Source organism: Apostichopus japonicus, chromosome 1 (assembly GCF_037975245.1).
Source record: "Apostichopus japonicus isolate 1M-3 chromosome 1, ASM3797524v1, whole genome shotgun sequence".
Taxonomy (NCBI): domain Eukaryota; kingdom Metazoa; phylum Echinodermata; class Holothuroidea; order Aspidochirotida; family Stichopodidae; genus Apostichopus; species Apostichopus japonicus.
In genome coordinates, this window is record NC_092561.1 from 10,835,627 (window position 1) to 10,860,457 (window position 24,831).

The 24,831-nt window shown below is 37.4% G+C and overlaps 2 protein-coding genes across 6 annotated transcripts; one reads left to right on the top strand and one right to left on the bottom strand.

Annotated features, from left to right (window-relative positions):
- Window positions 1-3,390: 3,390 nt before the first annotated feature.
- Window positions 3,391-23,349, bottom strand: LOC139967200 (echinoidin-like). The gene is made up of 3 exons (XM_071970846.1): window positions 22,471-23,349; window positions 21,756-21,927; window positions 3,391-3,906 (listed from the first exon to the last, which is right to left on the bottom strand). Exons 1-3 carry the CDS (start codon window positions 22,590-22,592, stop codon window positions 3,685-3,687), a joined length of 516 nt encoding a protein of 171 aa, XP_071826947.1. The 5' UTR covers window positions 22,593-23,349; the 3' UTR covers window positions 3,391-3,684.
- LOC139967164 (uncharacterized) lies at window positions 4,119-18,389 on the top strand. Of its 5 annotated transcripts, none has more exons than XR_011792913.1 (6): window positions 4,119-5,694; window positions 12,017-12,181; window positions 13,341-14,308; window positions 14,758-14,824; window positions 15,777-15,945; window positions 16,714-18,379. XR_011792913.1 is itself a non-coding variant. In XM_071970844.1 (3 exons), the coding sequence occupies exons 1-3, from the start codon at window positions 15,563-15,565 to the stop codon at window positions 16,841-16,843; spliced, it is 357 nt and encodes a 118-aa protein (XP_071826945.1). In that variant the 5' UTR covers window positions 15,031-15,562; the 3' UTR covers window positions 16,844-18,389. The 5 variants fall into 5 exon arrangements, 1 of the variants encoding a protein (XP_071826945.1); XR_011792909.1 differs by having other exon boundaries at window positions 12,017-12,185; window positions 16,714-18,378; XR_011792911.1 differs by having other exon boundaries at window positions 5,568-5,701; window positions 12,017-12,185.
- Window positions 23,350-24,831: the final 1,482 nt, after the last annotated feature.

Genomic DNA, 24,831 nt, shown 5'->3' on the forward strand with positions numbered 1-24,831 from the left:
CTCTGCCAGTTGGGTCAATTTTCTTCAAACTTGGTGGGAAGGTACCCCAGGGTGAACCATTGTGTTTCGCAGACCCCCGGAACCACAGGTCAAAGATTAAATTGAGTTAATATCGAATTGTTGATATAACGCCAAGGGGAACAGTGAATTAAACCCTTCATAGGTATAATGGAAATGTCAAGTGCTATCAAAATATGTGGTTGCCATGGAAACCGAGGTCAAATGTGTGTCACAAATTACCTTAACGGCTGGGCCGATTTTCTTTAAACTTGATTGGAAGGTACTCCAAGGTAAACCCTTGTGCCACGCAGGCCCCTGGACCAAAGGTCAAATTTAGTGCAAATCAAGTTTTTGCTCTAACTCAAAGGGAAAATATTGAATTGACATGGAACCTTCACATGTATCATGACAATATCAAATACCATAAAAATATGTGGTTGCCATGGGAACCGAGGTCAAAGGTCACGCCGTTGAATGTCAAATGTATATTTTATACCGGTACCTAGTCCTTAGTTACAGGCCTAGTGAAAATGAGGAGCATTAATCTAGTATATAATAAACCTAGATCTAGCTTAAGCTGCACTAGACTGAACCTAACTGTTATGTGAGGCCTGGGCAAATGATAAGATCAACTAGGCTACAAAGTACATATTGTGCCTGGGCTGGTCCAGTTATATGTGAAAACTTGACGGGCTTTGGAATTTCAAAAAATGTCTACGTGCCACACAAAATTATATTGGCGGTAACGCGCAACGCGATAATAGCGCGTTTAACATGGGAATGCGAAAAGTCGCTGTTTTGTGACGCGGTTCACCTTAGCCTTTGTTAAGGCGTATCGGCCAATTTTTCTTGCCAAATGCGCTGGGTCGATCCTCACTATTCATCACGCTATGAGCGATTCGTTACTGTTACTGCACCGGCCTGTACTATAAGCGTATGTAGAAAGGGAAGGAAAATATAACAGCCGTAGCATTTTCCTATTTTTATGTAGGGAGACTCATTCGCGTCGCTGAGCAGACACAGCAGATTCTAGGTTCACCTTCGCTTCTGGATAGAGCCTATAACTATAACTTATAAACGCGTGCGTGCGTGTGTACGCTTGGTATATCTTCTTCATTGTGCCTAGGCACAATTTTATTGAACTGATTTCACAGAGAGAGATTGGTTTATTTTTCTCTAACTAATAAGAATTTTCTAAGCGTACTTCTTAATTGCTTACTTGTTTCTTATCTTTTCATTTGTTATTGATTTAACATTGTGCCTTATTATAAGGTTGACTTTGAATTTCATCTTTTCAAGGCAAATGAAAAGTTTTGTTATAGTTGGACAGTTGGTTGATTATGCAATATATTGAAATATTTTTGACAAGATACTTTGATTTCGCATATTTTATTTGCGGTAAATGGCTTCCCATTGTACTTGTGGCTTTGATGACAAATGGTTGCTAATACGTCACGATGTTCGTAGTCTAACGAATTAACGCCATGCAGCTGGTTATATGTAATATCTGTTGTCTAGGGGCATTTATAGATTGTGAGGAAGTTCACACTGTGGTATGTTTTCTGATTAGTTTAAAGTATTCACGGGTATATAATGGGTGGGTGGTGGCTGAAGAATTTGACGATCGAATGATGTAAATTTAACAGACAGATGATGGGCGACGATCAAAAGACATCTTATTGATACTGCAAAGTCCCTTTAGGCCCGAACATAGTAATATTTGACGTACATTCCTCCCTGCTGCATGACTGCTCCCTCTCATCTCTCAACGTCCACTAAAAGAGAATGGTGCGCAACAACCGAAAAGAATGAATAAACTCGATCGAGTCTGCGGGGAAGGGGCGGGGTCGCTTGTTCGTCTCTTGTCCATGGTATTCCTGAAGCCACAGGGGTAGGTAGTAACAAAACTGTTTTCCGCTCTGTTTGCCATGTGGAACATAAGTTATAGCGCCACAAGTCCGGATTTCACATTTCACCTTGTCCCGAAAACAACTTTATTAACCACATTGGAACCAAATGTGAAATTCATGAATCCGAGGCAAGCTTAGCACTTGTTCATGATGTTTCTTGGCTTGTGCAAAGGTCGCTTTACCCGGTGTTTTCTCAAGGCAAATGGAAATTTGCCATCCGTCCTGATATACATGAACCTTCCGATTTATTGAGGAAATCTCACGAGTTTATTTGCTACTCTTCCGGAAAACTTTGATTTTGCACTATTTTTCTGTATCGTAATTGTGATCGAAAATGAATCCTGTGTATGTTTTTACTTGCTTCAGGAAAACGGGTAGATGTTCCACTTGGTTTTGGGGAAATATTAATAAATAATAAATATTACGTCATTACGACAATTAGTGTTTATGTAACCTATAACATTGCATAGTTTGACGTGTAAACAATGAAAATGTTTCTCTGATACTTGTTAGATCGCTTTCTTGTTTAAGTTGGATTATGTCGAGTTCTCCCTAATTTCTCCCTCAGACTTGGAGGGGGGGGGGGGTTATAAATTTCCATATTTTTGTGAGAGACAGGGTTGTCAGGTCTCCAAATCAATATAGACCAAGATATATACACTTACAATCAAGTGTAACATTGTTTGGAAATTCTCGTATATCCCAAGAGGTGCACTTTTATTCAAAATGGAGAAATATTTTCCATAGGTTGACGGTTATACATAGATGATAATATTTCATTACTTGTTTAGGTTGAGTCTTACGAAATCGTTCAGTTTCATATAAGCAATGTATTTAAAATAAAAAGCATAATCATACAATTAACTGTATAGCAGGAAGCTACCAAGCTGCAGTGAGATTCCTCTATCTATCTCATAGTAATATACTGTACACTCGCTTCCCGCTTCTAAAATGTTACGGGATTACGCCCATGACGCCCATGACGCCTATGACGCCCATGACGCCCATGACGCCCATGACGCCCATGACGCCAATGACGCCAATGACGCCCATGACGCCAATGACGCCCATGACGCCAATGACGCCCATGACGCCCATGACGCCCATGACGCCCACGACGCCCATGGCCGTTAGATACATCGTGGTCGTCATTTATAAATCGAGAGAAGCTTTCAGATGATAACGCAACTTTTAAGCAATGATACTTATTATTCAAACTTACAATTTCAACTTTCGGACGTATGGAACACCGTTTTAATATTTATTACTGAGTATAACTGAAATCAATTTCAGTTATCTCAAAATACCACAGAATTTCATTTATGTGAAAATTTCAAAATATCTGAAATTCTATGTTATACATCTGGATTAGAGTTTCAGATACCTTAAATTCAATTTCAGATATCTTAATTAGAATTTCAGATATATGAAATAACGCACAATTTTAGAAATTAAATGTTAAAACGGCTTTCATGCGGGCGGTGAGAGGAGGATGTGATGAAATAATCAATTTCGGAATGAAATATTGGTTTGATATAATAGTTTTCTTATATAGTTAATTGACAACCTAAAACGCTACTCAATGAATGTAATGTTGTAAATTATTCTATGAGATATTACAGGGCACGGTTTTCAAAATTTGGGGTCAGTGTTTTAGAGACTGTTGGATATTTTCCATCATTTATTATAACACGAACAATAACAACAAGACAAGGAAGAAGAAGAGAGGCTGTGGTGAGAAGTATATCGTTAAGTCCAGGCTAATTCGGTGTTTCTACAAGGCGATCTTACAAATAAATCCGAACTTATCGTCGCATTGGTCATCATCCCACTTGCCACAGTCACCGTTACTGTTCTTCCAGATGGCTACGCAGTCCTGTGTACCTATTCCATTATTTGGCTCATTTCCCCACCAGTTTGTGAATCTCGGAACAAATCCATTTACGTCATGAAATGTTCCTTCTCGAGACTGATCACTGTAACCGATCCACACGTGCTGAAAGAGAAAAATTACATAAATATGCAACGAATGCCAAGATTTCAGTCCATAGGTTATTCAGTTTTTTTTTCTAACCTATACATAGGTCTTACGGAGGGATTTACAGGCCCGTTCTTAGAGCATGAAGGCATACCGTATAGGGTATGCATTTTACATATATCGACACCTCAGCAAGTAGGTAAGTATGACATCATCAGGCCTATTACACTGTTAAAAATTTCTGTAAATTTACAGTTAATTCCTGTCGATTTTTACAGAAAAAGCCGGTTTTCTATATTTACATGTAAACGTCTGTTATTTTAACAGACGTTTTCTGTACAGCAAGTGGTTTACACAAAATTGTAGTATTTTTCCCTCCAAAGAAAATTTACAGGAAAATCCTGTAAAATTTTCCAGAATATGTCAGTTTTTAATATTTACATGTAAAATTCTGTGATTTTTACAGACGTTTTATGTTACAGCAAGTGGTTTACAAAAAATTGTAGTATTTTTCCCTCCAATGAAAATTTACAGGATAATTCTGTAAAATTTTCCAGAATATGTCAGTTACATGTAAACTTATGTGATTTTTACAGACGTTATATGTGTCATGTACTTTACAGAATAAGTTTTTTTTTTTTTTTTTTTTTTTTTTTTGCAATCTAATGCATGTAAATTGGAATTTGAAGAGTGTTATACGAAAATATACTTGAAGGTGGAACACGTTACCAATATACAATGGTATACAACAAAATCCATTGTGCAGTAACATTACCGTTTGGCAAAGAAAAGAATGAAATCCAACCATGAAGCTATTACCGATAGCTCCATGATCCAACCCACAATTACCAGTTAACTTTGTCCCTACAGTCGTTTTCTGCCTTAGTGTTACATTTGAGCAACAACCCCCAACCCCGTGAGGCTCATCAGTGACCCTTAATTATCCAGCGAACGAAACCAATGTGAAAGGTAACTTTGAAGGGTCTGTAGGTCAAATATGTGAAATCTAACCATTTAGAGTTTTAGAAACGAATTATTTGTAAATGCCTAACGTGTTAACTAATGAAAACATAATTTTACAATAGATGGTACTGTTCCAATTGGTTTACCGTTTGTTTAAGGAGTATACAACTTCCGAAATCCTATCAAAACAATAACTGCTGTGAGCTGCCAAGAATACAATGCCCAGCCTTCAAGATGTAGTCTAATTTATTGTTGTTTTATGTTAACTTGTATTGTCAGTAAAACATGAACCGATGACAATTCCGTGTGCTCAATGTACGATCACTGGGTCACACACATGCAGCTATTTATAGCTAAATGGGTCACCGAACGTATCAAAATGTTGTTAAATATGTCTAGTACAGTAAATGTCATTTCATTCATCTGAACCGCCCCCCCCCCCTTCAACCCCTCCTCCCATTCGACCCAGCCGGTCTAGCTCGATGATTGGCGTCAACGTGTCTGTAACAGCTATGACGTCTCGCGCACAGGCGGGAATTCTTTTGATACATTCTGGGCGGCTGCCGTTGGCTTTCCCGGAAAACTTGGCTACAGTCCAGCATGCAGTCACATGACCCAAGTTGGCGCGCGATGTCAGAACGTCCAGTACATGCTGCGCTGTTCTGTACATTATGATTGATCGCATCTCGCATTAACGTACGTATGAAGTGTATAGATTGTACAATACAATACTACAGCGCTTCAAAGTACGTCGACACGAGAGGGAAACAACTGCCGTTGCTGTCCAGTAGGCTACGCACATTTCCACACCAGAACAGGACTTCATTGAGTACTTCGTCAGACGTGAGTGGTAAATTTATTTTAACCATATGCCACATTTGCATTATCATAATCAACAAAACAACTTTGAAAGCCTGTCATAACAAAAAGTTAGTTTATATTTTAGTTCTTACCGTAGGGCCTAGCCTAGTACTACCGTTAGTTTGCCTATATAACGTAGACCAGACGAACGATAATTAAGAGTTAGACTATGGCCAGGTCGATAACGCGGAAACGAGGAAACCGCGGAAACCGCGGAAATCGAGAAACCGGGTTCGATATCAACGGTTTCCGCGGTTTCCGCGTTATCGACCTTGCTATATAGCAAGGTCGAAAACGCGGAAACCGCGGAAACGAGAGGAATTTGTCAAGGGAGGGTGACAAAGTCTTTTGGGCTCATTTCAGCCTATATTCGCCAGGAAGGGGTGCGGGTTTAAAGCTATTTCAGTAAATGTAGGTCGAACACGCGGAAATCGTACTAAGCAGTGGATGAGTTAGATTATTTTGTCAAGGGAGGGTGAAGAAGTTTTTTGAGCGCATTTCAGCCAATATGCGCCAGGAGGCGGTCGGAAAGGGCTAAGGTTTTTTTTTTTTACTAAATGCAGGTCGAAAACGCGGAAATGTTTTTGTACACAATGAATTGCGTAACTAGAGGATTTGTCAAGGGAGGGTAAAGAGTTTTCGGCTCATTTCAGTCAATACGCGCCAGGAAGGTAATGGGGTTGTAGGCCTTTTCCCTAAATGCAGGTCGAAAACGCGGAAATGTTTTTAACAAAGGCGGAACTAGAGGAGTTTGCCAAGGGAGGGAAATGAAGTGTTTTGGCCGGCGCATTTCAGCCAATATGCGCCAGCAAAAGTGTGGGGAGGTGGGATTGAGGCTTTTTCACTACATACAGGTCGAAAACGCGGAAATATTTTTTTTAAATGGCGAAACTAGAGGATTTTGTCCCGGAATGCACGGTGAAGATGTTTTCTGAGCGCATTTCAGCCAGTATGAGCCAGGGGGCGTGCGGGAGGGGGGGGGGCAGGCCTTTTCCCCTACTAAATGGAGGTCGAAACGCGGAAATGGTTTAACAAAGGCGGAACTAGAGGAGTTTGATAAGGGACGGAGAAGAAGTGTTTTTGGCAGGCGCATTTCAGCAAATATGTGCCAGGAAGGGGTTGGGGAGCTGGGATAAGGCTTTTTCACTAAATACAGGTCGAAAACGCGGAAAGGTTTTTTTTTACAATGGCGAAACTAGAGAATTTTGTCACGGCAGGCACGGTGAAGATGTTTTCTGGGCGCATTTCAGCCAATATGCGTCAGGAGGGGGAGCGGGAGGGGTGATTTTTTTTTACTTAATGCAGGTCGAAAACGCGGAAATGTTTTTTTTTTTTACAATGGCGAAACTAGATGATTTGTCAAGGGAGGCTGAAAAAGTGTTTTAGGTGCATTTCAGCTGTAATTCGCCAAGCAGGGATTGGGGTAGAAGATTTTATTTCACTAAATCCCGGTCGAAAACGCGGAAATGTATTCTTCTCATAAACGATCAAAAGCTCCTTTGCCGTCCCCTAGCTGTGAAAATTCTCTAGTCCGCCATTGTACATACGCACGTACTTTATATATACCGACAGGGTGGCCCAAGAGGGGGAGGGGGAAGCGGGGTAACAGTCCCAAAAAAATGACAAACGCCTACAGTGGAATTGCGACCTTCCTTACCGGTTTCGAACCTCTGGACATACAATCAGCGTCCATAGCCTAGTGGTTAGGGTGTCCGCGTACAGAGCGGAAGGCCCGTGGTTCGAATCCCGGTGGAGGCTGAAAGTTTGTTCACTGTTCTTGATATTCCAACTCATTACGATTTTCATTTATATATATATATATATATATATATATATATGTATACATTTAATATTACAACGTGCACACAATTGTTTTTTTATCTTTTTCTGCCTGTATTTAGTGAAAAAGAGCTTCAAACCCAAACCCTTCTTGGCGCATGTTGGCCGAAATACGCCCAAAACATTTCTTTACTTTTCCTGCATGCATTTAGAGAATTTCCGTCATTGTTAAAAAAAACGCGTTTACGACATGCCTTTAGTGAAAAGACCTCAACCTCACCCCTTCCTGGCGCCTATTGGCTAAAATGCGCCCAAAACACTTTTTCACCCTCTGTTAACAAAATTATCTAGTTTCGCCAAATGTTGTGAAAAAAATACATTTCCGCGTTTTCGACCTACACTAACTGATAAAAGTCTCATACCCCCACTCCATCTTTGCACATATCGGCAAACAGGTTTTCCGCGTTTTCGACCTGCATTTAGTGAAAAAGCCTCAACATCCCTCCTCACCCCCTTCCTGGCACTTTGGCTGAAATGCGCCAGCCAAAAACACTACTTTTCCCTCCCTGAGCAAACTCCTCTAGTTCCGCCTTTGTTAAAAACATTTCCGCGTTTTCGACCTCCATTTAGTAAAAACAGCCTACACACCCTCACCTTCCTTCCGCATATTGACTGAAATGCGCCGAAAACTCTTAACCCTCCCTGGAACAAATCCTATAGTTTCGCAATTGTAAAAAACAATTCGGCGTTTTCGAACGGCATTTAGTGAAATAAAATCTTCTACCCCCACCCTTCTTGGCGGATTACAGCTGAAATGCACCTAAAAAACTTTTCACCTTCCCTTGACAAATCATCTAGTTTCGCCATTGTAAAAAAAAAAAAAAACATTTCCGCGTTTTCGACATGCAGTTAGGGAAAAAGCCTACAACCCCATCACCTCCCTGGCGCATATTGACCCTTCCCATGACCAAATCCTCTAGTTTCGCAATTCATTGTGTAAAAAACAACATTTCCGCGTTTTCGACCTGCATTTAGTAAAAAAATACCTAAGCCCTTCCCACCCTCCTGGCGCATACTGGGTGAAATGCGCTCAAAAAAACTTCTTCACCCTCCCTTGACAAAATAATCTAACTCATCCATTGTAAGTACGATTTCCGCGTTTTCGACCTACATTTAGTGAGAAAGCTTTAAACCCGCACCCCTTTTTGGCGAATATAGGCTGAAATTCGCCCAAAAGACTTCGTCACCCTCCATTGACAAATTCCTCTCGTTTCCACGGTTTCCGCGTTTTCGACCTTGCTATATAGCAAGGTCGATAACGCGGAAACCGCGGAAACCGTTGATATCGAACCCGGTTTCTCGATTTCCGTGGTTTCCGCGGTTTCCGCGTTTCCGCGTTATCGACCTGGCCGTTAGACTATCACTATAGTAACACTGGCGCTGTATTAGACTACCTATCGTCACCCTACCGTGCATTTTGATATGTGCGTGTGAAGCTTAGCCTTGCTTCATGTTGTTTAGGTTAATATGATTTAAGGGTGGGTACATTGTAACTTGTAAGTTAATTGGTGCTGGTAGCCTACATACATGGATGATATTGGCTCTCATCTGGCATGTAATATGCAGTCTTTAGATTAGCCAAGGTTAATTAGACTTTTAGAACATGGCTGAATTTGAAAAGGCATAATTCATGTCTCTTTCAAATTATCAATAGTGAAGCAGGGCAGAAATGTACACCTGTAAAATATGCAATACACTAACAGCTACTATCCGAGGCTATGTTGATCATGTGAGTTCCCATAGGAATATACCTCGAGTGAGATTTCCATGTTGTTTTGTTAATTGTGGCTATACCCTATCAACTTTTGCTGCAATGAAGATTCATGTGACTAGGTATCACCGCCATATTCAAAAGCAAACAGCAGTTGCAGCAAAACTTCAGTCAGTTAACCTGTCATTGATTTGTATGTATGAAATCTGTCAAAAAGAACTCACAGATCTGTCCTCATATTTGGCACACTTAAAAGCACATATTAGAATCGGACAAGTTGTATCTTGTCCATATAAGAAGTGCAAAAGAGATTTTTCAAAAACCAGTTCATTTACAGCACATTTGTCACGTCACAGAAACTGGGGAGCTGTAAACATTTTGGATAAATACAAACTTTCTACTCGTGATCATTGCTCTTTGGATCAAGATATACCTCTAGACACTAACTGCTTTGATGTGTCTACAGAGACTGATAGATTTGTCATTGAAAATGACATAAGCTGTGATTTCGAAAACAGTAACAATTGCCAAGGTAGGGTGCAAGAAACAGGTCAGTCTAGGCTTCAATTTCAACAAAATTTTGCCTTGTTTCTTCTGAAACTTCAGGCAAAACAACTTGTTCCATCACAAACAATTCAAATGATTGTTGAGGAGCTTCAAACTATTCACAGTTTATGTCAACAAGATCAGGTTTTGAAAATTACTCAAAAATTGAGAGATGAGGGTTTAGCAGAAGAACGTATCAAATGTGTAGCAGATTATATGAATGAGATAGATGCATGGATTGCTATAGTTTTAAAGGAAAACTCAGAACGCAGCACTGTAGAAAAGAGTAATTTACTATAAATCAGCATTCAAGTTTGTTGCTCCAATTGCAATATCACTAGGGAGAGATTCAGCACAAAAAATGCAATACTATCATTACATTCCAATCAAGGAGAGCATTCAATTGCTCCTTTCGGATGATTTTGTGTTGGGACAATGTCAAAGTAGGCATCACAGTGAAGACTCATCTGTTCTAACTGACATAGTGGATGATACAGTTTTTAAAAAAAATAGTTTGTTTCAAAGTTGTGAAAGATCTTTGTCCATCATTCTCTATGAAAACTCATTTGAAATTGTAAACCCACTTGGGTCGGCAAGAATAAAACACAAAATACTAGCAATGTACTTTACACTTGGAAACACCCAACCTGAGTACAGATCTGTTGTTGATGCAATGCAGCTTGTGTTTTTTTGTAAAGAAGTTGATTTTAAGGTCTTTGGGCAGCAGAAGGTTTTTGAGAGAGTGATAAATGATTTGAAAACATTAGAGGAAGTTGGAATAGAAACAAGTGACGGGGTGGTCTGGAAAGGTGCGCTGTCTTGTATATTAGGGGATAATTTAGGTTCCCATTGTATTGGGGTTTCATTGAGAGTTTTTCAGGAACTAACATGTGCTGCTACTGTTTAATAACTTCACATGACTTTAAATGTAACGCACCATATGCTGTTGGGAAGCCTAGAACCAAGGAGGAGTATGATTCTTGCATTGCACACCTTGAAGATCATGAAGAAAATCATCATCAAGGAATTAAATTTAATTCATGTTTTAATTCTTTGAGGTATTTTCATGTGTGTGCACCTGGTTTGCCACCATGCCTGGGGCACGACTTGTTTGAAGGAGTTGTTGATTACAATGTAGCCATGTTTATTCAATACTGGATTAAACAAAAACATTGGTTCACATATGCAGATTTGAATATAATGTTGGTACAGTTTAAATTTCAAGGACGCGATGGTACAGTTTAAATTTCAAGGACGCGATGCAAACAATAAACCTGCATTTGTAAATTTATCAGGTAACCGCTTAGGTGGTCAAGCCGTTGAAAACTGGAACCTTTTGAGACTTCTTCCAATTATTTTGAGTGCATATGTTAAAGATCATAATGACCTTGTATGGAGACTCTTTCTTCTTTTACGAGAAGTTGTTGAGTATGTGTGTTCTCCAAAGATTTCACATGAGCAACTTGCATATTTAAGGGTGATAATGGAGGAATACTTGACTGAGAGAAAACAACTCTTTGCTGATACTCCCTTCAGACCAAAACATCATTTCCTGAGCCACTATCCAGATTTAATTATTAAGTTTGGACCATTAATGAGAGTGTGGACTCTATGCTTCGAAAGTAAGCACTCCTATTTCAAACGTTGTGCCAGATCTGCACAAAATTTCATCAATGTTACAGTCTTTAGCAAATCAACACCAGTACTTTCAAGCTTATAACAGCTCAGGGAAAATATATCCTGATAGATTGGTTATTGAAAATGCCACATCCCTCAATATAGAATGCTTCATGCCTGAAATAAAGCATGCTTTGCAGGCAGCAAATGCAAAGTTTGATGATTCTGTTATCAGTGACAGAGTTAAGATGTTTGGCACTTCTTACCAGAAGGGTTTCTTTGTAATATGTCAGTGTTCTGATACATGCTTTTCAAGTCTTAAATTGGGTTGCATTTTGTTTGTAGTTGTTGAAAGCCAAAAAGAACTATGTTTGAGTGCAAGCTCAATTATGGAACAACTAGGAGTATATAATGGGCCTTACAAAGAAACTTATAGTAAGCAAATGTGGCATATGAATTATTCTGAATTGAGAAGGAACTAAAACCTTCACTTCCATTACTCAGGTCTGAGGTTCTCTTGTTAAAATGAGCGTGTCAGAACAATCAGATGATACAATTTGTCTTGAAGATTTTGCTTTATCCATAATGCAGCATCTTCCTTCACTGCCACTTGAAATGGTGGACAAAGTAGTTGAACAGCTCCTGGCTGCTGGTGTGGAAAGTGTGTGCGATCTCAAGCTGATCACTGATGAGGACCTTTCCAGTGTACTGAAGCCAATACAGAGGAGAAAGCTGTTAATAGCATGGGCAAACAAGGCAGGTAAGCAGAAATATAATTGCACTTTCTAAATATGATTATCCTCCTTTTTTTGAGGAATGGAGAGGTGAAAGGGGAGGTTAAGAAGTAAGTTACAAGAGGAGATGGAAAAATTTCTAAATAGTAAGTACATGTGATACACAGAAGTTTCTCTTATTGTCTAAGACAGTTGCTGGTACCACAAATTGAATAAGGAAACTGGTCTCATACTACATCATTAGCATTTTTGTAATTCTCTAAAGAAAATTTTCTGGGTTAATTATTAGTATTATACATTAGATTTTTTTCAAGTAGTGAGCAAATAGAAAACACCAGGTCAAACTAATGAAATGATACACCACATACCCAAACTAAAATATTTATCAACAAGAAAAGAGGAAACCCTTCTTTTCAATTCAAATTAAACATAGAACGTACGTTCTATGTTGTTTGTAGAGTATGTTGAAGTTCATATGAGAGTATGACAAGGCTAAAGGTCACCTTGAAAAACAACCACTATGGGTTAGTATGTGGTACAGTACCTCTACTCTGGGATCATACTTGGCCCCCACTTTGGGGTCCAAATAAGCGGGCACTACGCAAACGTCTGCAGTGACCAAATATCGCCATGGACTCAACAATTTGATATGTATGAGTGTTACTTTGCCCCAAAAACACTTGTATACCAATAATCAACAAAAATTGCCCCAATAATTTCACACTTTGGCTATACTGATTGAAAGATGCAGGGAACTGTGGCAATGGCTTGCTTTCCATACAGTATAAGAATACACCTCAACAACTTAACAAACTATGAAGCACGCCTTGTCCGATGCTTATGCACAAGGTCCATATGGCATACGGTACGGTGTGTACATGTGTACAAAGCCATTGCCTACGTCAACAAACAAGCAGCGACTTAACCGAAACAGACCTGTCAGAGAATGCCCCTGTTGCCAATTGAAGATATGCTTGATTCGATAGATTGAGAGCTTGAGTGCTGCCCCTGTTTATTGTGTATATTATGTTATTTTATTGTGTTTATTGTGTTCTGTGAGTGTCCAAAAAAATAGTACCTTAATGCAATATATGTCTGTTATCAGGAAATAATTTATCAAGGTTGTTTATTCATTTCATATCATCTACTTTCATTGATGTGACATATTTTCATTCTTAAAGAAAAGTTGCTTGGATCAGCATCTTCACAATCATCTGAACCCGACTCTGTGGCCAGTTCACCAGGATGCAGCTAGGTGCCCAGTTCAGCAGGATCAAGTCCAGCAGTGGTAATTGCAGATTGGGCAGAGTCATTTAAAGTTGATTGGGATAAAATGCCTAAAAGCCTCACAAAATCACTCCAGAAGAAACAGAGACCCACTCCCAAAGATCGGCGTGAAATGATCAGAATATTATGCAATGACATATATAATGAAAGTTGAGTCAAGTCCAGGACGAAAGCACCTTTCTATTATTGCACAGAAGATCGTTCGTGAGTTTCCAGAACCCTTTAAAGATGACATTGAAGGACTTGTTGTTGGTAGTGGATATGCATCCCTTCTTACACAGTTGGAAAACCGTATGAGCAATCTCAATAGAGGCAAATTTCACCTAAATGTTGGTTACCCCCTGTTTGTAGAGGGTGAACAGAATGAAGCACTAACAAAGAAGCGTAAACTCAGCACCTCATATGGCTGCAAAAACTGGCAACCAGAGGACCTACCTGAAGGGGAGGATTGAGACACGCAGAGAAAAAAGACAGATGACTTAAAGGTGATGCATGAACTTAACATATGGGATGACAATGAGTTTGTTTTCCTCATGAAAAATGTATTTCCAACCATCCGTGCCAAGATAAACAGTCAGCAAGTTCCTGTATGTGCTCTCCTTGATGAATATCCTTTCTTGTTTGAGGAGGTTGGGATGATGGGACATTTTGAAGATTTAGTGGGCATCAAACTGAAATCAGTTGAATTCAGAAGTTTCTGCAAGTGTCAGCAAAGAAGAAGAAGGAGGTGCAAAATATAATAGCTGATGTGGAGAGTGCTAAGAAGGAAAGTGGTGATCATTCCCCTGATGTTCCAGGACTTATTCTCCTCCTCTGCAATCACCTTGGAGATAAATGGGATGATCTTTTCTACCTTGCAAAGGTAAGAAGAAGCTACCTTTATAAATCATTAAGCTTGTGAACTAGCACTATTTGTGAACTAGCACTATCAGAATAGCACTATTTGTCTGTGTTTTTCTCTGGTTTGTCGTTCTTACACTTACAGTTTTGTAGATGTATTGGTCAAGTTGATTGACTTTATAACGATTTTCCTCTGCGATGTTCACTGTTTGTAGGTCAGCTGTAATTGTTGTGTATTGGGACTCTGAAGTCCAAAGTTCAGTACATCATATGCCATCAGTTGATTAAGATCTTCCCCATTGTCATCATTTTGATTTCAGGGATGCATATTGTCCCTCAGTTTCATTTATTTTATGTTATGCTTTGGAAGATACTACTGTTTTCCCAGATGGCATCTTGAATGTTTTGTCCCACATAATAAGATAAGTATTCCAAACAATTTTAATGTTCCTACTTTTACATTATGTTCAGGAAACCAGTACTGTGCAGAATATTACTAAGGATCTGAAGTCAGCATTCCCATGCATCATTATTCAAGGTGAGAAGCATTTGGAGGATTTTGCTCTAATATGCATTTCCTCCAGTACATATACACTGCTCTTTTTCCCCTTTTTGGTTTGGATGATAGTTGTAACCTTTGAAATTTGTGATGGTGAGTATTTGTGCGTGTGCATGTATTTTACTGATGCCTACCTTGTAAACACAATTTCTCATGAAAGGAAGCTTAGATAGATTTCATAGTTGGCATGTGGGTGTACCCGATAGAGTACAAGAAGCCTACTGTTTTTGGCAAAGGTCAAAGATCATTTGGGGTCAACAGAGGTGAAACTGTGAATACTTTGTAAACATGATATCTCAAGAAGGGAATCTTGGACAGATCTCATGTGGTATGTAGGTGTGGTCACTTGAATCAACAGTGGTCAAAATTTGAGAATCTTTGATTAAAGAAACCTAGGAAGTTATATGTTGGCAAGTGTGTCAATGACACCTCATAGTGCACTATCACCTGTGGAAGACAAAGTCATGGGTCAATCTGAGATTTAACTGGGAAAACTCTGTTACAGCATCAATTCAGCATGTATGTGTGCATTTGATGCTCAGCATGTAACATGAAACTCAAGAACTATAGCCCATTTTTGACTTCATATGTGGTAAAAACATTTTGGTTGACCATTGCAACATTTTCAATGTCATTTTTGTGTTGCTGATCTAGGGTGCCTCAGTAAATCGATATATCAGATAAACCGTTTTTTCTTTCATATCCACACCGACAAAAATGAAATCTGCCATCAACGAATATATCGAAATACATCCGAAGCAAACCTTGAATACCGGTAAAAATAATATTGAATAAAAAATAATGACCCATTAGTACACGCGAGTTGGAGTATATTCACGCTGCAACTGTTAAGTAGTGGTAGTCATAGCAGTGGCATTAACTTTAAATGAACATTCTCTTAATAGTTCTAATTGATATTTATTTTTTGCAGGTCCAAACATGTACACTGGAAGAAAGTTTATGTTGGCAGTAGATATGGTTATTGTTAATGACCACATTCAAACTTTTGAAAGTGCAATGATCATGCTGTTTGCAATGTTTTTCATCTTAAACATTGAGTATCCATCTGAAGGTGCAACTTTAATGGAGTTTATCCAGCGGTGAGTAGGCTGAAAGTACCCTAGTAATAGTTAACCATTGTTATTTTGTGTGGACATTCCCTTGACATGGAATGTAAGAGTGTATGCATATTATTAGCCACCTTCAAAAGATCAGCCGATCATAAAGGTACCAATATAGAAAAAAAATCAACAAATTGCAGTTAACTCAACTCCTGGGCAGATCATTGAAATAAATCATACTCTGTTCTCAGTTACAGCTGATTTACTTATTTTGTACTGTTTGTTGTGGTCCAAGAATAACAGCAGCTTTGGTAACCTTTTGTAAACATTGATGACCTTTACATAATTTTCACCAATGGAAAGTTAGTGTAAATAGTTGAATGGCATGTTTTATTATTTTGGAGAAGGGTGGGAATGTATGAGTTTGGTTAATTACTGAGAACACCTTCACAATTTGTTACAACTATAGGGTATCAGCTTAAACTGAACAAAATTGAAATTAAAAGAGGATTCACAAATTAGCTCTTCTTTTCAGATCATGATTTCCTAGAAAACTGTTGAATTCCAAAGGCTTGTAAATTAAGACAGGTATCCATCTCAATTGCTTCTATCAACACCAGTGAGCACACATACAATTGGAAACTGAGTTGTGTCACATCACATATTTTGACCATATCTTACTATCATGTATGTCATACTGTAGTGTAAATTTGAGACCAAAGGAAATTAATTGTTAAATGGTTTAATAATTGCTAACTTATTTGAACTTTATGATTTCACAGTTCTAATTTTTGCTCCTCTTTGCAGCTGCTTTGTTGGATTGAATCCAGAAAAGGGAAGAAAGACCCCCAAATCCAAGAAGAGCTATCCTGTCAACCCAAAAATTTTGGCTTTGGTTGGAAACCTGAAAGAATTTGAGTCAGATTGGACAGTCTAAATGCTTTTCAGGCACTTCCCATGATTCGTCACATTAGTCTGACAATTTGGTAACGTTGAATTATAAATCTAGGTCACTTAGTTGATTTAAGGTGTTCCTAGTTGAGAAAATGTTAGCGAGCCTCTTGAGCCTCCTTAACTGGAACCATAGACTCTCCAGCTACAGAGAAGTCTCATTTACAAATGAACAGTTAAACATTTATACAGAGTTCAAACTATTGTGTTTAACTTTGTTGGTGGATATTTACAAGGTTTTACTTGTTGACAAACTTGTTAAAGACTATTATTTGGTGCTATTATGACACCTTTCCAATAACTCCATAAACTCTGAAACTCTTCCAAGCAGGTTCACAAATGTTAGAAAAGTTTTGAATCCATAATAGTTTCAGATGTCAAGTCATTCTGTTCATTTTGTTAATGCTATAAGCTTGATATCTAAATTATATTTTGTTGTCAAAATATAAAATCTCTATGCTAAATTTTAACATGAAATCTTTTCATAAAACTGCTCCTTCCACTCAAGCAGAAGCACAGGAATATAAGGACAACTTTTTTAATCATTTACGGGTACAAAGGTCAAATCATTGTTTATATATCTTTTGATCAGATGATTTACAATATCTTTGGTTAACAGATTAGTTAATCTTTATTCTTACCTATTGTAACATATCCTTGTCTTTAACTTCCACTTTGAACTTTAAGGGCTAAAGAAGGTCACGAAAATTAGAAAAAGTATACAATCCTTATCAGCAATAGAGGAGTTACCACAGTTACAGGTATTCATTTTCTGTGAACATTGATATGCCCATTAAAGTGAATATGGTATATGAGCGATATATTTAATACTGCTAGAACATTTAAAAATACATGAAATGAACATAGTTGTAATAAAGTTAAGTGAAGAATAGTGAAGACACCTAAGTTTCTGTGGTCACATAATACAGTGACCTTGAGTGAACTTTGCATACTTCAAGTGCATCTGTAAATAAGAGGGAAAGGAACTTTGTTGTAGAGCAATGAAAGGGCCAGGAACTAGCAGGTGTCAAAGCTTAGTGTTTTATGATCAGTCAATTGTGAAAACTTTCAGTGGCTGATCCAGGATTTCCTGAAGTGGCCGAAGAGACAAATATGGCCACATACAGACTTATCAGTATATTTCCAAACAATGAAAGTATCGTCTGTATAACAAAACCTCCAAAAGAAAGGCTGGGGCACCCAGCAAATACCCAGCCATCAATAAGAGATTGCCTTATGATGTTCAGTCTTATATATTACTTTAAAGGTTTTGACGTTCAAAAATATGTTTCAACAAGTTTTAAAGTTGTAAATAAAAGTTTCAGAGAACAATAAGTTGTTTTTTATTTTACAATCTCACTGATAATAGTAATTCCATCTGACAGCCAATTTTACAGACAAAGACCTATTTATTGCAAGGAAAAAGACTATAGATAACATTAAAGACTAGACTTTACCTAAAAGATACAGTAAATTAAAAGTCACAATACAGTTATTTTACAGAGAAAAAGACATACTGTATTTCAAGATAAACTGTGTAAATAACCATTTCAGACTGTTTATTTTACATAGAATGTAGTGTAAAATAACGGCTATCATATAGTAATTTACGGATGAAAACTTTTATAATGCAAAGAAAAACTGTATGAATTACGCTCTCATACTGTGTATTTAACATAGAATTCAGTGTAAAATTACGGTCGTCGTACAGTAATTTTACAGACAAAGACTTTTATAATGCAAAATAAAAACTGTATAATAACAGTTTTAGACTGTTTATTTTACATAGAATATGGTGTAAAATAACGGTTGACGTACAGTGATTTTACGGACAGAAACTGTTATAATTGGGGGGAAAACTGTGTAAATAACAGTTTCAGACTGTTTATTTTACATAGAATATGGTGTAAAATAACGGTTGACGTACAGTGATTTTACGGACAGAAACTGTTATAATTGGGGGAAAAAACTGTATAAATAACAGTTTCAGACTGTTTATTTTACATAGAATATGGTGTAAAATAACGGTCGTCGTACAGTAAGTTTACGGACAAAAACTGTTATAATGAAAGAAATAAACTGTATTAATAACAGTTTTAGACTGTTTATTTTACATAGATTATCTGCAGTTGGAAATAACAGACATTTCCTGGAAACTCTGCTGCCAGAGAAATTCTGTTTTTTAACAGAATTTTTTTTAACAGTGTATGCTTGAAGATTTAACGTTTCTCTGTAGTACGTCGTTTGTAAACAAGTTGCAGGTCGTTATATTATTGTATGAATGACATTTTCGTAAGTAACTTTGAGTCAGCACAATTCAAACGTGACAGTGTTTCCACTTTGAAGGACGTTTCTCGTAATACGACAATATCGGGATTTTTCGGGGACTAACAAGGAGCGGTTCGTATACACCCTGCAGTAGTTAGGGCTAATAACCGTTGAAATCAGCCCATTTCGGGAAATAGTAACCGGATATCAGGATATGTAGCGACGCTATGAGTGAAATTCATTTCTGACAGTAATTTGACGTCGACTTGCTCAAATGTGAAAACGCTGTGACCACAATAGCTAAGGAAATATAACCTTGACAAGTTTTCTGCTTACATTGGAAGGTGTCATTTTGATTATAAATGTATCAATTTTTGTGAGGGAAAAGGTCAAAGGTTTCTGCAGAACTCATCTTAACAAAAGTTATTATAAAGTCATCCATCCAAACCTCAATACAGTTCTACACTCTGGTTTAAAAATACTACAAAGGCAGCTGTGCATTTTAAGTATTCAAGAACACAACTTAGCGGTAATCATAGGTTTGACCTTTCAAATTCATTTGAAACTTTTTATCATTGTTTATCGCAATAAAAATTACGTAGATCTTTATTTTTGTTTCTTTTTTCGAAACAAATGTTTAGAACTTTCTAACATCGTAACAAACTATGTCTGCTAAGAAGGAGCATAGACAAGGAAAATAGGAGACGAGAAGGTTCAAAAGTAAATTACACCGTTATCCCGCCTACGTCTTATATTTTCGCACAAGCAAATGGATAAACTGCTTAGAAATATTGTCAATCAAAACAATTTTCTCAAATAGAAGCTGAGCTGAGTTTTTGAAGTGTTGCTGCTCTTGGTCTTTTATTATCAACACTGTTTATGTTCACGTTGAAAATATGAAATGAAAAACAAAGACCAAGTGACACTTTTCACCTCCTAGTGGCACTATGATATCACAAGTTGACAAAATGGCGGCTCCCGACACGACTTGAAAACCCTGATAGGCATATCTCCTAAACTAAATAAGATATCTCAGCTTTTTGATGAGATGTAAGTTCGCATGTATCTCAGTAAAAGTTGAACAGTGTGGTTTCTTCGTCTTCAGTAAATAGTGCATAGTTGATCAGATATATGTATCATTAAATTTCATGAAAATTCAATTAGCTATTTACTATACAGTACCAGTCTTGTCTCACAAATACTAGTATGGTGACAATTACACAATCTTAAAGGAGACACAAACCCACCCATCATTATTTGTCTGTGTGATGGATCATATCTGTGATGAATAAATTCCACTAACAGTTAAGAAATATCTAATTCCATTTGAGAGATACTCAAAATTTTATGTTTTTTACACAACGGAAGGTACTGAGACTTCACCAAGTCTAAATATGACACCCACGAACCATACATGTGCTTCAACTTGTTTTTTTTTGTTTTGTTTTTTCGCTATTTATTATTTCCTTCCTGTAATGTTGGCGAGTTTAACAAATTGCTGAATCTAAGACAATGAAGGTCTTACTCTGAGCATGAACTAATGATGACATTGGTATAACTGTCAATACTATGAATATTTTACCTTGAAAATATGAGAAGAAAACAATACAATATTGAACGATATTAGATCGTATCCTTAGTGGGACTGTGACATCATAGATTTACAAGATAAAAGCCTTCCCATTTGTAAACGAACATATCGGTATCAGAGGACTCTGTTGACAAAATCCATCTGATTGAACTAAAAACAAAATATGACGGTTCCCGACTTTACAAAGAGGGGATTATGCTCACTAAGGTGACTGTCCACAAACTTTGGGGACGCGACGCAAAAGTGGGTCACGAAAAAGTTTCGGTGGGACGCGAGATTTTTTCAGACGTCGGGAAAATTAAGCTAAGGTTTTTTAATCTCAATCAAATTATATAAGGGTAATTCTCTAACATCAAAGCTATACTCCAAACTAGTTTTCGTGCATTCTGAGCATTGATACTGAGAAGTGAAGGTCTTCATGGGCCGTGGGCCTAAACGTATAAACCGCTTCTTTAGAATTTTGAGAAAGAAAAACTTGCATGGACAGGAGAGGAGTAGCTGTACCCATGGGAGATGAACTGAGATGAAAAATTGAAACAGATCTAGCAACAAAATTTAGAAATAAAGAGAAATTGTAGTAGAGTATTGCTTTGTATCACCCGTGAGGGTATACGAGAACATTTCTCCGTAACTTTTGATTCTAGCTATTTGCAGTCCCAGAGAAACATCTAATCGATGAAGTGGGCTTTAGTTGGGGTCGATGGGACGACATGATTTGGACTGAAGGGGTTGGGGAAGAGGAGAAAATCACATGTGCATTTAAATAAGTTCCGTCAAAAACCTCTGTGCATTCTATATCACAATTTTCAGTATTTGAATGTTTTCGGTAAGTTTGCCCCTATTTCTCAACAAAAGGCACTTTGGAAATAACGAAATGGCAAGATTTCATTACAAAACTGATAACGGGGTATCAAATTTTCATTATCAAAAAGTGGTACTTCTAATTTACGATACTTTTTTGATATTTTCAAGTTTTTCACAAACTTGAGGGGGGACGTGTCCCTGTCCCGGTTTCGTCTCCCTTGTAACTGTTACTCACCTGTGGTTCTGAGGCAGGTTTATCAGGTCTCATGGTCTTCCAAAAGTTATTCACGAAATCATTTTCATCGCTAGACTCAATCGTTGTCAGGTGTCCTTTTACTCCGGAGGTACTAAAGGTTTGGCAAAAAGTCTCCGCGTCCGTCCATGTCCGTAATGGGTCATTGAAAAACCTTTTACAAATAATTAAGATAGGATACTTTATAACCACTACGGTGATAGACTTATTAAACAGGGTGGGGTTTTAATTTTAAGTTTTAATTTGAAGTAATAATGCAAACATGACTTAAATTAACGTGATTAACGTAATTTCAAGTTACATAGCGGCATGGCTTGGACTGATATTAAATTGGCAGAATTCGGAAATAATGTACCTTAACAAAACACTTCGTTAACATGGCTTTCAATTTTCATTTAAAATAAGGAAGAGAAACTAGAATTGTCGAAATTTCTAATTTGCTTTTGTATGCGATTAATCAAAACCTGTCGAGTATTCCTGAATTAATCGCTTGTTAATTATCATGTGATTGTTTTACTAGATGGATTAATTCCAATCCGGTTGTGTATGGTAGTGCAACATGACCAAACAATGCTGTTTGTAATGTAAACTGATGTGCTGTTAGGTTTTATTGGGCACACATTTTTTTTAATTTACTATACAATATACAAACGAGTATAACATTAACGTACTTTACAATTATTGTTATTCACTATACCTGTAACAGTTTGTACCAAATGATGTCCATCCGGAAGGACACTTTAGCGATGAGCAAGAAGTTTTTGCCAAGTAGATGCTTGATGACAGCAAAACTAAAGCTGTGATGCCGAAAGCCTTCATGATGTCAATAAACACAGTTCTACTGGAAGCACGATCTCAAAACGGTATTCAATTCTGTCGAATTCTTGTTGTGCTCAGGTTTACTTGCCAGCACGGCTTTTTATTCGTTCTTGTTGTTACAAAAAAGAGCAAAAAAATTAAAAATTAAAATATAAATCATGCAAATATTGTTTACCTAGAAATACTTAATTATACAATGACGGCTTCTGATTGGTGGAATCATAGATTGCTCTTTGATTACTTTATGTCTGGACGATTTGATTGGCAGAAAGTGTGCGGCTGGGTGGGACTGATACTAATGGATCTGTACTTTCAACACATGTTTTCCCAGAATCACATGCATGTTTTAAATTTGCTTTCTCCACACACCGCTCTCTCTCTCTCTCTTTCATTTGCTGTTTACAATATTTTGAGCGATAACTTAAGAACTGATGTTCAATTTAAAACAAATATTGTAAAACATAATTCTAACATTATGTGACATTCTAAGTTAACGAATTGTTTCGATATAAAGGCTGGGTAACTGTAAGAAAAGATTAAAACAAAAGGGTTGTTATACATCAGAATTCTACATACGTAAATTGACGGTTGCTTTGCTGCCATAAACAAATTAATGCTTTAATTTTTCGAAATAGGTAAAGTTATTGTTTTATCAGATAACCGTAAGAAAGTTTACCACAAAGTTATCAACATCAGAATGCTACCGACGTAACTTGACGGTTGCGTGGTTACCATTACAAAAAAAGCTGCCGGTTGTCTTATTTTACGTCATTATTATTATTTTGGGGGGGGGGGGGGCTAACGGCTGTTAAATTACGTAGAAGCACAGGCTTTCTGGCTGCCGGTATCTTACCGCCAGAGAGAAAGAAATTTATCAACAGTGTTATAGATGAACAACTTGATAATTATTCTACATGTTTCATATTTTTAGGCTGGCCAAGGATCGAACACACGACCTCTATGCTAGATTTCATTACTTCTAATGTCACTGCCTTTATCCACTCGACCAGATAGTACAAGTTTAAAACAACCAACTCAGTATCATAACTTTTTCTTATTGTGGTTGGTCATAACATTACTGATGTACCATATTGTTCCAATGTATTACGGTTGCATTGTCTATACTTATTAGCCTATAGCTGTTCGCCTTTTTGTCAGATTCCTACATTAATTATACAATATATATATATAACCAGGGATGCATTTAATGACATGTACCGGATAAATTACATTCTTCATTAAACTACAGACATTTCAATTTAAACATGTACATAAAAAGAAAACAATTGTTGAAAATGCTTCTTTCTAAAAATTGGTTAATTGCATATGCTGAACGAGAAATTACAATTAGAACAGATAGTTAGTGATGTATACCTGTATAATAAGTTACATAAATTTCATCGAATTGGTTTAATTATACTAAATTGTGGGTAATTAAAATCGGAACTTATATAGGTAATAATTGAAAAGGCTTATTTTATTATTCTATTTGAATAATAAATCAATTTACTAAATAATATATGCTGCACAGGTTTCGATGATTTCGTGAAAGTACACCAAAGTGTATAACTTAAAATACTACATCATTATAACATTGAAGCTTGAGAAGTTCTGGCAAATACTTAATATTACGAAGGTTTAATACAATGTACTGTATATGTTGCGCAGGTTGCACCGAAGCACTGATGCAGAGGATGTCGGAGTATACCCACCCCTTCCCTTTTAATTCACAAAAACAGGTAGTTATTAGTGCAATTTTGCTTTTAGATATAATTGTGCTTATACCATATCACTATTGTTGTGTCACCCTTACTGATTATCGTTATGTACTTGTACATGTACTAGGTAGATGGGTCTACCCATGTCAAGTTGAGCTTTGTGTATATAATTTCATATTTTCATACTTATTTTAATTGCTTTTGATTACTGTGGGAGATCGTTGACCCCTTGCCCCTTGTTTAATTACTTTGTAATGTGTTGGCAATATTAGCAATGTATGGTGACTATTCACCAAGACACTCCAAGCTGCCGTACACCTGCAGTAGGGACGAACTGTACGATATAGTTAGAAATTGATTACATTAATTTCTAAACAGTATTTTGATACTGTTGAAGTAGTTGGCACCCTATCGAGAGACTGTGCTGGTATATGTTCCCCCTTAGTCGGTACTTTCAGACGCCGGAGCCCCCACTCCTTGTCCTGTGAACCAAGGAACGCAATTGATGTACCCTCACTAGT

Excerpts from the sequence above, each read along its gene's own strand:
- LOC139967164 (XM_071970844.1), top strand. The coding sequence starts at position 15,563 with ATGAAATCTGCCATCAACGAATATATCGAAATACATCCGAAGCAAACC. Across the intron at positions 15,621-15,776 it reads GAAGCAAACCTTGAATACCG|GTCCAAACATGTACACTGGA; the intron begins GTAAAAATAATA and ends TATTTTTTGCAG. Across the intron at positions 15,946-16,713 it reads TTAATGGAGTTTATCCAGCG|CTGCTTTGTTGGATTGAATC; the intron begins GTGAGTAGGCTG and ends TCCTCTTTGCAG.
- LOC139967200 (XM_071970846.1), bottom strand. The coding sequence starts at position 22,592 with ATGAAGGCTTTCGGCATCACAGCTTTAGTTTTGCTGTCATCAAGCATC. Across the intron at positions 21,928-22,470 it reads TTTGGTACAAACTGTTACAG|GTTTTTCAATGACCCATTAC; the intron begins GTATAGTGAATA and ends TATTTGTAAAAG. Across the intron at positions 3,907-21,755 it reads AACCTGCCTCAGAACCACAG|CACGTGTGGATCGGTTACAG; the intron begins GTGAGTAACAGT and ends TTTCTCTTTCAG.